Genomic DNA, 15596 nt, shown 5'->3' with positions numbered 1-15596 from the left:
TGGGAGCACACTGACCCCCAGGGGGCAGCTCCTGCATTGAGTGTCTGCCCCCTGGTGGTCAGTGTGTGTCATAGTGACCAGCCATTCCCAGTCATTCTGCTGTTAGGGTCAGTTTGCATATCGCCCTTTTACTATATAGGATGCCTTCTAGAACCATCCGCTGAGTTCTCAGAGAGAATCCCCAAACCAGAAGCTTTTAGACTCCGGATTGAGTCAGGTCCTTGGGGAGAAGCCCTGGGGCCCGGGGCGCAGGGCGGGGGCTCACCTGAGCGGCTCCTCCTCCCACTCCCCGTCCAGGTACTTCCTGTAGGTGGCGTTGAAGACGGCGGTGTGCTGCTCCCACTGACTGTCCTTGATGATGTGGTTCTGGCCCGAGCCCAGCCCGTAGCAGCCCTCCATCTTTGCAAACACTTCCAGGGGGCTCTTAAATAGGCTCCCTGCGTGCGACACAGTCCAGAGTCGGCTAGACCATCCGGCTCCCGCTTCCTGAGGCCCCCCTCCTTCCCCCACGCTCCCCAGCTCCCTGCAGAATCCGCCTCCTCAGAAACCCAGTCCCGCCTGCAACCCTCTGTCCGTCCGTCTGTCCGTCCGTCCGCGAGCCCAGGCGCTGTCTTTCCCGCGCCTCTCTGCTACCCCCTGCGCTCAGGGAGCACGGGCCACGAGCTGCAGCTCTTTCTGCTTCCGCGTCTCCCTCCCACCGCAGGTCCTCACCCCGGGTTACAGCATCTCCAGGGGATGTTCCCCACGTCACCAGAGACCTGAGGGCACGGTCGCTGCCCCACCAGCGCAGCAGGCAGTCCTGTCTCTTCCTCTGTTTAGTTTCCTGCAACTACCTTCCTTTCAAGGCTGCCTCCCTCTGTCAGTCACTGTCTCCAGCACTCCCCTTCCCATAACCTTTCGTTTCCTGCCCGTCATCTGTCCCTAAGCCCCCAGGAAAACCGGGCGATGTCGTTTCTGGGTCCGCACCCCCAACTATCAGAACTCGGGACTCTTTGGCACGTGCCCAGGCCCCTCAAATTGCCTGCCAGGTCCCATGGGGGCCCGGATGCCCCTCCCCAGGGCAGCCACTGGTATCAGTGTGCTGTGTAGCTCTCTACAGCAGGCTCCTCATTGATAAACTCACGGTAGCATATTCCATCCATGGATGGTCTAACCGGTTCGTTATACATCGTTTCGCTTCCATGTGGAGAACCTACTGCTGACCATACTGATGAATGAACTAACATGGGGTGTAGCAATGAATGAACTCCAGCACTAGCCAGTTTGGCTCAGTGGATAGAGCGTCGGCCTGTGGACTGAAGGGTCCTGGGTTCAATTCCAGTCAAGGGCACTTGCCTGGGTTACAGGCTGGATCCCAAGTAGGGGATGTGCAGGAGGCGGCCGATCAGTGATTCTCTCTCATCATTGATGTTTCTCTCTCTCTCTCCCTCTCCCTTCCTCTCTGAAATCAGTAAAAATATATTTAAAAAACAAACACACAAACAAAAAAGACAGGACAAGTCAATTAATATGTTTGGATTCTGATTCAAACAAACCGATGTAAAAAAAAGAAAAAAACAACCTTAAAAAAAATTTTTTTTTTAAATGAATGAATTCCTATCAGCACCAGGAAAGACCTCTCTCTTTCATGGTCTCCCCATTCTGTTACTTAACAGTATTTCCGTGACATTTATAACGTGTGTCTTTAGGTCCCAGAGTTCATCACTTAAAGAACATTTTCTCTCCAGAACTGTACTTGTGATTTAGATATTGCTGCCAATAAATAGAAAAGATGGGAAAGGTGGGAAAAGGCCACAAAAAGAAAAACAATGCAAAATCAATGGCCAAAGGAGAGTATTAGTGGAATCATACTGGCCTGTGATGGGTTTGGGTGGCTTGATCTTCATGACCTGGACTGGAATACTCAACTTAATCTCTGCCAGATAACAGGTGCTGCCATCCTACGATAAGGAAAAGGCACAGCTAGTAAGACCCCAGAGAAGGGGGGGAAAAAAACCCACCAGAATAATTCCAAAGATGGCAGGCAAAGAGGGAAAAGGAAGAAAAACAGGTAGGACAATAGAGAGTCAATAGCAAAGTGCTAGACTTAAACCCACACCTGGCCATGGCTCAGTGGTTGAGCGTGGACCCATGAACCAGGAGGTCACGGTTCGATTCCCGGTCGGGGCACATGCCCAGGGTTGCGGGCTGGATCCACAGAGTGGGGCGTGCAGGAGGCAGTCGATCCGTGATTCTCTCTCATTGATGTTTCTATCTTGCTCCCTCTCTCCCTTTCAGAGAGGCACCTGCACTGCCTCTCTGAAATCAATGCAAATACTTTTAAAAATAAAAAATACCTGCATTTCTGTATACGGAGAACAAGCTGTTTATATCAGAGTCTGGGAGATTCAGGGGAATGCACGGCATGAAAGGGTTACATCAGCCCCGAAGGGAAGAGAAATTGCCTGGGAGGCAAGAGGAAAGGCCCCCAGAGAAATGCCTGGGAGTCCTCTGCCCGTTAGTGTCTGGTTTGAACCGGAGCGAATCGGTTGGGAGACGTGGCCAGGGCGCCTGGCCTCCCTCCCACCCCCATTCATCTCTGCGTCCCCAGGAGGGCTCATCTGGATGCAGGGCCAGGGGCCGTCCCCAGGAGGGCTCATCTGGATGCAGGGCCAGGGGTGGGAGAAACGCCACGGTTAAGGCGGGCTTCCTACCGCTTGGAGCTGTTTGGTTTTTTTCTTTGGGTTCACAGCCAGTTGGGGGTGTTCCACTTCCTTGACCCAGGCCTCCTTGGGCAACTTGTACACGTCCAGCCAAGTATCTCCAGCCCCTGCGTTGGGAAAGCCGGGGACGGTTGAGCAACACCAGGCCGGCGCCACGTGTCCTCTGAGGACGGCCTGTCTCCTCGGAACCCCTGACATGGAGGCCGGAGGCCGGCAGACACCCCCGAACAGCAGGGTCCTCGCTGCCGGAGGGCTGGGCTGCTCCCCCGAGGCCACCGCACCTGCACTGCCCCAGCAGTTTCTGTTATTGGTTGGTTGATTGGTTTCAGAGAGGAAGGGAGAGGGAGAGAGAGAAACATCAATGATGAGAGAGAATCATGGATCGGCTGCCTCCTGCACGTCTCCTACTGGGGATCGAGCCCACAACCCGGGCATGTGCCCTTGACCGGAATCGAACCGTGACCCTTCCGTCCACAGGCTGACGCTCTAACCACTGAGCACACCGGCTAGGGTGAACCCTAACAGTTTCTAACCAGACTCTGCTGGGCCCGTTCCCAGGTCTTCCCCAATAGCAAACCCCACTGACATCGTGTCTCAGCGATTCCTCTCTGGGGAGGAAGGCGGCTCGTATGGAACCAGCACCGGACAGGGCGAGGCTGAGAAGGGGTTACAACTGGGAGTGATGCCCCAAGAGAATCCTTCTGACCAATATTGGGGCAGATGACAACCTGGGGGGGGGACTTCGTCTTGTCATAGAAATGTGCTCAGCTCTGTACCGAGTACCTGCCCATCGGGGGAGGGGCTGCTTTCTCGTGGGATGGGTTCCTGGCTAAAGGTTTCCTTCACAAAGTGCTTGTCACCCTGGCCGGTGTGGCTCAGTGGATAGAGCAAAGTCCTGCGGACTGAAGGGTCCCGGGTTCGGTTCCGGTCAAGGGCACGTACCTAGGTTGCAGGCTCCATCCCTGGCCTTGGTCCGGGTGCATGCGGGAGGCAACCAATAAACGTGTCTCTCTCACATCGGTGTTTCTCTCTGTCTCTCCTCCCTTCCACTCTCTCTAAAAAGTCAATGGAGCCCTAACGGGTTTGGCTCAGTGGATAGAGCGTCGGCCTGCGGACTGAAGGGTCCCAGGTTCGATTCCGGTCAAGGGCATGTACCTTGTGTAAGAGTTGTAGTTCCCCACACATGTATGTATCATTCATCTTGATGTTTTGTTTGTTTATATTTGTTTGTTTTCATTGTGTGTGTTTTTGTTTTTGTTTTTGCTCAAGTTCTTTCCTCTGCCTGGAATGGTCTTCCTTCCAAACACAACTGCAGCATCAACTCTTTTCACCTAAAGCCTCAGTGTGATTAGAAAGTATCCCTTTTCTGGGTTCCAAAAACATACTTCACTTACCCCAATTATGTCCATCATCACTTACCACATCAGTTCACGATTATCTCTTAATCTATTTCTTTCTCTGGCATACAGGAAATAGTTAATGCTTGCTTATTTGAGTAAACTTGGCTAATTTCAAGAATAGACAACTCTGCTCTAGCTGGTTTGGCTCAGTGGATAGAGAATCAGCCTGCAGACGTAAGGGTCCTGGATTCAGTTCAGTCAAGGGCACATGCCCAGGTTGTGGGCTCGATCCCCAGTGGGGGTTGTGCAGGAGGCAGTCGATCAGTGATTCTCTCTCATCGTTGATGTTTCTATCTCTCTCTCCCTCTCCTTCCCTCTCCGAAATCAATAAAAATATATAAAAAATAAATTAATAAAAAATAAAATAGAGGCCCATAAATCATATGTCTAAATATTCAAAAGTTAAAAAAATCAAGCTAACAGTCCATTTGGAAGGAAAAAAAAAGTCCACCACCATAGTAATAATTGCAACATTGCTTAAATCGGTGGGCAAAACTTTAAGAAGAAACAGGGTATTTGTAGAATCTCAAAGTATCTCCCCCAAGTGTTTTTCGATGACTGTGGCAGTTTCAGCATTCAGCCGGAAATTCTTTGGCCCTGCTCTCTCTCCCCTTCAGTGTGCTCTGGACTTGGTGGCTCCCTTCTGACAGAGTTCGCACAGGGCAACACAGTGGCTCAGCCGATGGCGGGGGGAGGGGGGGGCGCCTGGCAGATGCCACTTTAACTAAATGTCAAGGTTAACATGGGCAGCAGAGAGTCACGTTGCTGTCACACTGGCCCTGGTCCTGGTTCGATGCAGGGAAAAAGCCCTTCACCTCTGCGTATCTTCCCCCAAATCCTTAACCCCAGTGGAACCACGAGAAACACTCAGACCATGAAATTGAGGGACGTTGCACAAAACCTCTGACCGGTGCTCTTCAGAAATGTCAAGGTCACGGAAAACAAGGAGAGACCAAGAACTGTCAGTCAGGAATAGACCAAGGAGAGGTGAGACTGGATGCAATGTGGTTTCCTGACCCTCAGAGTAAAAAAAATTAGATTCGTGGGAAAACTGGTGAAATTGCGTGTGTGTGTGGGGGGGGGTATGTAATTAGCTGTATTATACCCCCTGGCCGGTGTGGCTCAGTGGTTGAGCATCTACCTATGAACCAGGAGGTCACGGTTCGATTCCCGGTCAGGGCACATGCCCAAGTTGCAGGCTTGATCCCCAGTGCAGGGTGTGCAGGAGGCAACCAATCAATGATTCTCTCTCATCATTGATGTTTCTCTCTCTCTCTCTCCCTCTCCTTTCCTCTCTGAAATCAATTAAGTAATATTTTAAAAAATAGTATTATAGCTCTAGCTGGTTTGGCTCAGTGGATAGCGCATCGGCCTGCGAACTGAGGGGTCCCAGGTTCAATTCCAATCAAGGGCACATGCCTGGGGTGCAGCCTCGATCCCTGGTAGGGAGCATGCAGGAGGCAGCCAGGCAACAATGATTCTCTCTCATCACTGATGTTTCTATCTCTCTCTCCCTCTCCCTTCCTCTCTGAAATCAATAAAAATATGTGTGGTTTGTTTTTTTTAAAAAAAGGAAAAGCAATTCAGTGTTACAAAGGATATTACCTTTAAAAAAATCGTATTGTACCCATGTTATTGGCTCCCTAGTAAGTTTGACAAGTGCCTGGGGGAGCTGGGTGGAGGGTATGAGGACTCTGCCCGGCCCCTGCAGTTGTGAAGAGTCCTCGAGGGGAACGGGGATTCTCTAGGAGGGACTGCAGACCCGGGCTCTCCTCACGGCCCCCGTGAGCCTTGCCTTGTAGGAGGAAGGCTGCGAAGTCCCCTCCGTGAGAAATGTCCATCTTCAGGCAGATGGTTTGCTTGTTGGTGTCATCCTGAAACGGAGAGAGGGGCTGCTAGAGCCAGGCTGCCCGCTGACCGAGAGGGGGCCTGCGGGGGCTGGCGTGTTCCCACCGCGTTCACAGAAACCCTTCCAAGCTGGGGGCGCGGAGAGATGCCTCTCTGTGGACACGTGTTTGTATTTCTCTCGGGTCAAAGCCTAGCAATGCCACTGATGAGCGATCGGTTCAACTTGATATCTCAGATGCTTCCCAGTCTGTCTGTGGATTTTTTGTTTTCTTTTTTTTTTTTTAATATATTTTTATTGGGTGTGTCCGGCCGTCTCACTCAGTCCTGATCGGCTGGACCTCAGCAGCAAATTAACCTACTGGTCAGAGTGTCTTCCCCCTGGTGGTCAGTGCACGTCATAGCGACTGGTTGACCAGTCGACTCTCTGCCCCCTGGTGGTCAGTCAGTGTACATCATAGCAAGCGGTTGAGCAGCCTTAGCATATCATTAGGATATTACGCTTTGATTGGTTGAACGGATGACTGGACGCTTAGCATATTAGGCTTTTATTACATGGGATACTTCCTTTACCCTGGGCCCATCAGTAACATTTTGTACAAGATAAACTGCAATTAGAAATCTACCCTGAGCAATATCGTCTCTTTTGAGGACTCATTCATCTTAAAAAATAAAAGCCCACGCCGAAACCGGTTTGGCTCAGTGGATAGAGCGTCGGCCTGCGGACTGAAAGGTCCCGGGTTCAATTCCGGTCAAGGGCATGTACCTGGGTTGCGGGCACATCTCCAGTGGGAGGTGTGCAGGAGGCAGCTGATCGATGTCTCTCTCTCATCGATGAATATATGGTGACGGGAGAAGATTTGACTTTGGGTGGTGGGCACGTGTTGCAATATTCAGATCTGGTAACAGAGAAACCCACACCTGGAACCTATATGTTTATGCTGGCCAATGAATAAAATATATTTTTAATAAAAATAAATAAATAAATAAATAAATAAATAAATAAATAAAAGCCCACATTCTGAGAACCTACAGCAACATGCAGGCAGTGTGTGGGAACGAGGGACACACAGGTAAGATGTGCCCCTGTCCTCAGGAGGCCTACATCCCAGGGAAGAAGCCATCATGTAAACAAGCAAGGATGCCGGGGGAGAGAATGCGAAGGAAATTGTGTTCTGTACGGTGTTGGCACAGAGAGGGAGAGTATGTTAGAGAGCTGGCCTGGAGGCACGGGGGAAATTTAAGAGGCACGCACAGTGGGTAGGGAGGCAGGGAGAGTCCTCCAAGCACAGGGAACAGCATGGGCCGGGGAACAGGATGTGAGGCGGCCCGGAAGTTTTAGGGACTCGTAAGGAGTTATCGGATATGTTGGGCTGGTGCTCAGCCTGGCCTGGAGTTCCTTCGTAATTCTCTCCTCTCAACCACATGGTAATAAGTCCAAGGTATTCAGCTCCCACCTCTGGTGGTTGGGGAACCTTTTAATTGACTACTTTGGAGAAGGCTGTTGGACCAGGGAGGGGTCTCTTTCTTACTATTCTAAGACAACTGTCATTGCCTCCACCTTTAATTTAATTTAATTTCTTGTTAATCCTCATCCAAGGATATTTTTTCCATTGATTTTTTAAAATATATTTCATTGATTTTTTACAGAGAGGAAGGGAGAGAGATAGAGAGTTAGAAACATCGATCAGCTGCCTCCTGCACACCCCCTTCTGGGGATGTGCTCGCAACCAAGGTACATGCCCTTGACCGGAATCGAACCTGGGACCCCTCAGTCCGCAGGCCGACGCTCTATCCACTGAGCCAAACCGGTTAGGGCATTTCCCATTGATTTTAAGAGAGAGTGGAAGAGAGGGGGAGAGACACACAGAGAGAAACATTGATGCGAGAGAGACAAATCGATGGGTTGCCTCTTGCACGTGCTCCCACCGAAGCCAGGGATTGATTCTGCAACTGAGGTGCGTGCCCTGGACCGGAATCAAACCTATGACTCTTCCTCCATTCCACAGGCTGGTGTTCTGACCACTGAGCAAACTGGCTAGGGCTTAGTAGAGTTTTACAAGTTTTATTTATTGATTTTTTTCAGAGCGAGAGAGGAAAGGAGAGAGAACCATCGCTTTGGTCCCACTTAGGTATGCATTCTTTGGCTGTTTCTTGTACGTGCCCTGATCGGGGATCGCACCCTCAACCTTGGTGAGTCGCCCGGCGCTCTAACTGAGCTACTCGGCCAGGGCCTGGCCTCCATGTTAAGAGTGAACCTGATTAGCCGAAACCGGTTTGGCTCAGTGGATAGAGCGTCAGCCTGCGGACTGAAAGGTCCCAGGTTCGATTCCGGTCAAGGGCATGAAGAGTGAACCTGATTGGCTACAGCGCGCGGCCCCGCTCTAGGAACTTACCACTTCATTGATGGTTTTGATGAAGAAGAGACCGTCCTTACAGAGATAAAACAGTCTAACGACCCCTGAAACGGAAAAGTGAGTAAGAATGTAACAGACTAGTGACCTGTCACTTTCTCTCGGACTTCCTGAGATGGGCGTCAGCAGCTCCTGCACGCTCGGGCCTCCTCCAGTCCCTCCCCGGCTGTGGGATCTGGGTCTCCCTGCTTTCCTCCACCGGCACCTGCCCACCCCAGCCCGTCCCCTTCTCCTAGGAGCCTCCCATGGGCCCTCTGGCCATGCCGGTCCCCTCTCCTTGACTCCTGTCCCCTGTGCTAGTCATCATCCCATACTGCCTCACCTGGTTACCCACCTGTGTAATATTTTTCCATTGATTCTTAGAGCAAGTAGAAGGGAGAGGGAAAGACAGAGAGAAATACTCATGAGAGAGAAACACATCGATTGCTTGCCTCCTGCACGCTCTCCAACCAGGGCCTGGGCCTGGGAAGGGCCTGCAACCGAGGTTCGTGCCCTTGACCGGAATCGAATCTGGGACCCTTCAGTCTGCAGGCCGACGCTCTATCCACTGAGCCACACCGGCCAGGGCTTCCTTTTCATTTTTAAAGCTTTGGCCGACGCACTAATATTGGACTTAGAGAAAATTTGCGAAAATAGAACAAAGAATTCTCTGATGTCCCTCACCTCACTTCCCCTGGTGTTAGCATCGCATGTAACCACAGTGCCGTCTTCCTCATCATGTGCACGGCCCCTGCCCTGGTCCAGGCCATCGTTTCTCCCCTCAGGGCACACAGGGGTTCTTTCTCGTCTCTCTGCCTCTTGTCCGGCTTCTGCAGACGCCTACCAGTGCGCCCTTCCTAACCTGTCCACCAGGCCCAGCCACCCTCAGAGACAGGCCCCCGGACGCTGTCTGCAGTCCTCTATGCTGCAGTCCCCGTGAGGGCCTGGTTCGTCCTTGGGCCGAGGGGGAGAGCAAGCCCTGGTTTCTGTGAGCGGCAGGATTCCCGAGTGCCTGCGGGGTGTGGACTCCGCGGCCTCCTGCCTGGTTCGAATCCCGCCAGCGCCATTTACTGCCTGTGTTACCTCAGGTGAGTCATTTCACCTTCGCGCCTCGTTGCCTCCTCTGAAAAGTATACTTACCTCCTAGGGCTGTGCTGAGGGTTAAAGGGCCAGTATGTGAAATGTTGGGAGAGTGCCTGGTACACCGTCCATGACCAGGGAGAACTTGCCAATGTCTGGCCCTGCCCACCCCTGGGAAGGAAATGAACAACGGTCTACAGCAAGCATGTCAAACTCGTGGCCCACGGGCCGCATGCAGCCCATAGCAAATATTTTTGTGGGCCAGCCAACATAACAGTGTGAGCAGTTATTTACTGGTACAGCTAGAGGCCCGATGCACGAAATCCATGCACGGGTAGGGTCCCTAGGCCTGGCCAGCAGTCAGGGCTGATAGTGGGGTGACTGGGGGGCCCCCCGCTGGCACCTGCCTTGGCTGGCCTGGGGCCTGCAGGTTGGGGCAGCCTCTGCATTGAGCATCTTCCCCCTGGTGGTCAGTGTGCGTCATAGCAACTGGTCATTCCACTGGTCAATTTGCATATTAGGCTTTTATTATATAGGATTATAAAAGGAAATAAGTCTCCTGTCAGATCCAGAATTACTGACATGCACCGTGGGTCAGTTTTGAAAGTGATCGCTGCAAACAAGACTTCCCCCGAAGTAGGAAAGATGGTAGCAGAGAGGAGATGCCAAGTATCAGGAAGAAAACATGAATTTTATCATTTCTCCTGTGCTTTTTTTTTTTAATACTATACTTTTCGAAATAAACCTACATTTCTATGAAAATGGAAGCTTTTGTGGTTTTTTTTTGCGGCCACATAAACTTAAACCTTGTTTATTGGGCCCGTATTAGCCCTTGAGTTTGACACGCTTGGTCTGCAGGTGCACGTAAATGAGGCTAAAGGAAGATGAAGAACGAGTACCCATTTCATCCACAGGAGCCATCAGCGTTTCATTCCCCAAGTCTGTGGCCCAGATGGACATGACCTCGGCCTTAAATTTCTCGTAAACGTAGATTTGTTTAGCATCGTGCAGGCTGTAGATGGAGAAGCCTTTGGGTCCTGCAATAAACACATAGTCTTGGGAAACCGCTAGGCATCTTGGCCTTTTGCTGAGCTGGGAAAACAAAGAACAAAGAGAGAGAGAGAAAAAAAGGATTTTTCAGCTGCCACTGTCTGCGAGCAACATGTTAACATTTCAAAGAGGGATGTGGGCCCTTCCTAGATAGACTATCTCTCCAAACACAGGCTCATTTCCGTATTGTGCCCACGTATCAAGGAGTCATAGCCGCCCTGGCCGGTTTGGCTCAGTGGATAGAGCGTTGGCCTGCAGACCCAAGGGTCTAATTCTGGTCAAGGGCATGTACCTTGGTTACAGGCTCCTCCCCGGCTGGGCCCTGGCCGGGGCTAGGGCAGGAGGCGACCAATTGACGTGTTTCTCTCACATCGATGTTTCTCTCTGTCTTTCCCTCTCTCTTCCACTCTCCCTAAAAATCAATGGAGAAATATCCTCGGGTGAGGATTAACACACACAAAAAAAGGAAAATGAGAGGAAGCCATAGCACTCCACTTTTAGGGGAGCAGGGCCAAAGAAAACAATGAAGTGGAGAGTAAATGTTTAGTCACTACACTATGTGTGGCCACAGACCCTGTACCACATTCGTCTGTAACATTGTGGCCCGACCAGTGTGGCTCAGTGATTGAGCGTCGACCTATGAACCAGGAGGTCACAGTTTGATTCCCAGTCAGGGCACATGCCCGGGGTTGCGGGATTCATCCCCAGTGTGGGGCGTGGAGGAGGCAGCAATCCATGATTCTCTCTCATCATTGATGCTTCTATCTCTCTCTCCCTCTCCCGTCCTCTCTGAAATCAATAAAAATATATTTTAAAACAAAACCAGAAAACACTGTGGAAAGAGCTATCGCTGAGGCGCTGGCAGATTCTCACCCATCAAGCAAGAGAGTGATGACTACATTCAGAATGATATCAAAATAACAGTGGCTGGACATAAAAGGCCTGCTGTGGCATCCTCCATTAGCCAGAACCCCCGTTTCCACAGACACGGACCAAATCCATTCCAGGCAACACCGGCATGCCTAGAATCTTTAAAAAAAAAAAAAATGCAGCTGTCTTATTGAATGAAGGTTCCTGGTAGGAATTCCTTTCCTGGATGAGGTGTTTTCATTTATTATTTTCTGGAGGCCTGATGCACGAAATTGGTGCAAAGGTAGGCCCTCACAGCCCCGGCTTCATCCGGAAGGTCGTCTGGACAGTCGTCTGGATGGTCGTCCTGCTGTTTGGTCTAATTAGCATATTAGCTCTTTATTATATAGGATATGGAGAGGAAGGGAGAGAGAAAGAGAGAAACATCAATGATGAGAGAATCATTGATCGGCTGCCTCCTGCAGGCCCCACACCGGGGATCGGGCCCACAACCCGGGCGTGTGTCCTACCCGGGAATCAAACCGTGACCTCCTGGTTCATAGGTCGATGTGCAACCACTGGGCCACACCGGCCAGGCCATGTTTTGATTTACTAACACTCACCTGGGAAACAGGGGAGGCCCCTGGTCAGCTTCTCCATACCTTGCTTTCTAAAACTGGAGGGTAGACGGTGGGCCGGACCCGGCTGAGCTCCAACTCCCTCAGCGCGTCCCTCTCCTCGATAATTTCCCACGCCCGGTCGAACAGAAGGTTCACCAGCTTGTTGATCATTCGATACGGCTGAGGCAGGGAATCCAGCTCCTGGTGCGGGTCCTTGAAGACATAACTCTCTTCGTCATCCTTCGACCAGTCCTTCTCCGACGGGGTCGGCACCTCCAGCTGTCCCTTTTGTGTAAACAAAGGCAGCCTCATCTTCTGGGCGCGGCTTCCGTTGAGGGATGACATCACCGAAGGCGGCACTGGGAACGGCTCTGAGACTGAGGAGCTGATGAAAGGAAGGAAGGAAAGGTATTAGAGAAAATAAGGGAAGGTCAGCCCTGGCCGGTTTGGCTCAGTGGATAGAGCGTCGGCCTGCGGACTGAAGGGTCCCAGGTTCAATTCCGGGCAAGGGCACATGCCTGGGTCCAGTAGGGGGCGTGCAGGAGGCAGCCGGTCAATGATTCTCATCATTGATGTTTGTCTCTATCCCTCTCTCTTCCTCTCTAAAATCAATAAAAATATATTTAAAAATATATATATATTTAAAAATAAATAGTGAAGTTCAAACAGTATATCATCTCTAGCACAAGCATAACAGTCTATGGCAGGGGTCCTCACACTTTTTAAACAGGGGGCCAGTTCACTGTCCCTCAGACCGTTGGAGGGCCGGACTATAGTTTTAAAAAAAAACTATGAACAAATTCCTATGCACACTACACATATCTTATTTTGAAGTAAAAAAACAAAATGGGAACAAATACAATATTTGTATTTGCATGTGGCCCGCGGGCCAAAGTTTGAGGACCCCTGGTCTATGGGGACTATTTATTCTAGAAACTGGCACTTCCCACGTTTATTACGGGATGGTTATCACATTACTAAGATACGCTCAGCAGAGGCAGGCCAGCCGAAGATGAGGTGTGCTAGGGTGGAAACACAGGACTCTGGAAACCGTGTTGTGTTTCTTCACCTCCTGATAAAGGAGAGGCGGTCTTTCTATGCCAAAGAGAATTCACCTTCTTTCCCCCCAACTCATGTCTTCTCCTGGTTCTGCCATCTCTGCAAATGGCTGTGCTCCAGCCAGCTGGCTACTGAGCGGTGACTTTTCCCTCTCCTCCCCTCCCCTCCGACCAGGGGCATTTCAAGCACTTCCAGTAACTGCTGTCGAATCTGTGTTGTGCTTAGCTATTTACTTGTGTCCCTCAGTAACCTAATACCTGAGGCCCAGAGCTCAAGTGGTGGGTACATAGCCAGCATTCAGCAAATTCTTATTTTCTTGCGGTAATGCCCTGCCCTGGATTATGAACTTGAATACTTCTGGGTCTGTTCCAGGCACTGCCCTGTGCAAGAAGGGGTAAATTTGTGGGGCCGAGAGGATAGACCACCCCAAAGTCCATATGCCTCCTTCTGGAGTCTAGACCATGTTCAGGGCACCTATACCCCTGAAATTTACTGCCCAAATGGTACCTGCAAGAGCCTCTTCCTGGCTTTTCTCCCCCAGCTGCTAATGTATGCACCCCTAGGCCTGAAAGGTGACCAAGGCATGGCCGATCAAAGGGGTATGGGCAGAACTTGGATGTGGTTTGGGGCATCCACACACTCGGTGATGTGGGTGGGAGCCAGAAATGGGAAGAGAAGCGGTGGGGAGGGACTGGGGCCAGCTCTCCCCAGAGTACAATATTCTGGCTGTGTTTCCAGGTATTCCAAAGAGCCCAAGAATTCTGAATGTGAAATGACTTCTAGATCATTACAAAAGTACTAGAGGCCCAGTGCACGGATTCATGCGTTGGTGGAGTCCCTCAGCCTGGCCTGCGCCCTCTCGCAATCCGGGACCCCTCCGGGGATGTCAGAGAGTCGGTTTCAGCCCAATCCCCGCAGGCCCGATCCAGACAGGAGGGAGCCCAATCTGTGTGTTGAGCACCTGCCCCCTCCCCCCCAATGGTCAGTGCACGTCATAGAGACCAGACAACCGGTCGTTTGGTCGTTCAGTTGCATAGGCTTTTATATATAGAGAGATATTTGTCAAGGTAGGAGAAGAGAACAGAACATATTTAACAATGTGTTACTTTGATTTTGAAGTATGTTACCTATTTGCTTTGTTTAACAATGGACAGGTTATTTTGATTTTCTGAATTATATAAATCATCCCATTCGATTAAGTGCCTTATTGATCGTAATGTGAATATCCCATGGGTTGTGGTCATATTGGTCTTAGAAAGCACATTTTTCCTTCACCTGGGAAGGACAGCACAGTTATCCCAAGGTCAGAGGGCTCTAGACCCAAAACTGTAATTTAGATTACATGCCTAAGTTTAACCCAGGTTCCTCATTCCAGACCCGGGAGCTCTAGATAATGTGTTTCTGTCAATTCAGTGACCCCCGTCCCCCCAGACCCAAAACTATAATTAACATGCTGCTTCTGCAAACTGCTTTTTTGCAAACCAGGTTCCTCATTCCAAACCTTGAGATGTAATCAATACATTTGTGATCTTTGCCTATATAAGTCTGGTTTTGCCACCATCTTATCACTACGAGATTTGGGGAATGGCCCCTCATAGTCCTGGATTGCAATAAATGTGACTCTTTAATTCAACTTCTTGAGGCGTCCTTTTGTGATTCGCGGGGTACATTACAACAATTTAAAACTTTTAAATATTTAAATGTATGGTATGTGGGTCTCTATTTATATTCTACCCCCGGGGCCTGCAAGTGTTAGGGGTAGGTCTGAACAAGGGACCAAAGATTAAAAAAATAGGCGACCTTAACTTGTAATTATAGGGGGGGGGGGGCATTTTATAAAATTGCTGCTGTGGCCCTGGCCAGGTAGCGCAGTTGGTTAGAGCATCATCCAGATACTCCAAGGCTGTGGGTTTGATCCCTGATCAGGGCACATACAAGAGTCAGCCAATAAAGGCATATATGAGTGGAACAACAGGTCCAAGTTGCTCTCTCTTCCTCCCTCTCTTTCTCTAAGATCAATCAATCAATCAAAAATTAAAACATTGCTATGGAATGGCTGGGGTTCCATATCTTCAAGCCCCCGAGGAGGTCCGTTCATTGGTGCAATTTCGTTGTAATCTATTTTTGCCCCCACTTGGTTCCTGGTAACCATTTTAGGATTTCCTCAGGTAGCAATCTTCATTCAGTAATCCTAACAGACAATTCTCCCACTTGACCCGGCCCTCCTGCTAGAAATACACTCCTCCAACCGGCTGATCTCCGCTCTAACCCTGCGCTTCCCAGAGCTGGAGCTGGCGTTGCTCCAGGGACGCGGAGGCACAGATCTGGGAATGTTTAGCCCTGCAGTCCCCAAGCGGAAGCTCAGGGGAACCTCCATTCGGATCCTACCTGGGGTTCCTGGGGGGCGCGGGAATAGCCTGAGACCAGGAGACGGGCCCCTGGGAACCCCTCGAGGAGACCCAGGATGTGAAGGGAGCCCAAGGGGACGTGGGAAGCGCTTGCACCGCGGAGCGGAAGCGGGGCTTTCGCTCACCTGGCCGGCGGCTTGGCGTCGCCTTAGTAACCACAACTTCCGGTCCTGACCGGAAGCTGAGAAGT

The 15596-nt window shown here is 50.7% G+C and overlaps 2 protein-coding genes across 2 annotated transcripts in view; one reads left to right on the top strand and one right to left on the bottom strand.

The window, feature by feature from the left end:
* Positions 1–15543, bottom strand: part of WDR93 (WD repeat domain 93) — a 28057-nt gene extending 12514 nt beyond the window's left edge. Inside the window, exons 1-8 of the mRNA XM_015563231.1 lie at positions 15387–15543; positions 11982–12324; positions 10320–10512; positions 8344–8408; positions 5898–5976; positions 2694–2809; positions 1852–1940; positions 266–433 (exon numbers count right to left, since the gene is read on the bottom strand). Coding sequence (XP_015418717.1) covers positions 266–433; positions 1852–1940; positions 2694–2809; positions 5898–5976; positions 8344–8408; positions 10320–10512; positions 11982–12284 — 1013 coding nt within the window. The 5' untranslated portion in view covers positions 12285–12324; positions 15387–15543. The remainder of the gene's footprint in view (positions 1–265; positions 434–1851; positions 1941–2693; positions 2810–5897; positions 5977–8343; positions 8409–10319; positions 10513–11981; positions 12325–15386) is intronic.
* The window catches only part of PLIN1 (perilipin 1), a 110405-nt gene that overhangs the window by 67904 nt on the left and 26905 nt on the right, over positions 1–15596 (top strand). The gene's annotated exons all lie outside the window — the stretch shown is intronic.

The sequence above is a fragment of the Myotis davidii genome, unplaced genomic scaffold (assembly GCF_000327345.1).
Source record: "Myotis davidii unplaced genomic scaffold, ASM32734v1 scaffold459, whole genome shotgun sequence".
NCBI classification, from domain to species: Eukaryota; Metazoa; Chordata; class Mammalia; order Chiroptera; family Vespertilionidae; genus Myotis; species Myotis davidii.
The sequence above is the reverse complement of the archived record's forward strand: the minus strand, read 5'-3'. Positions and strand labels throughout refer to the sequence as shown.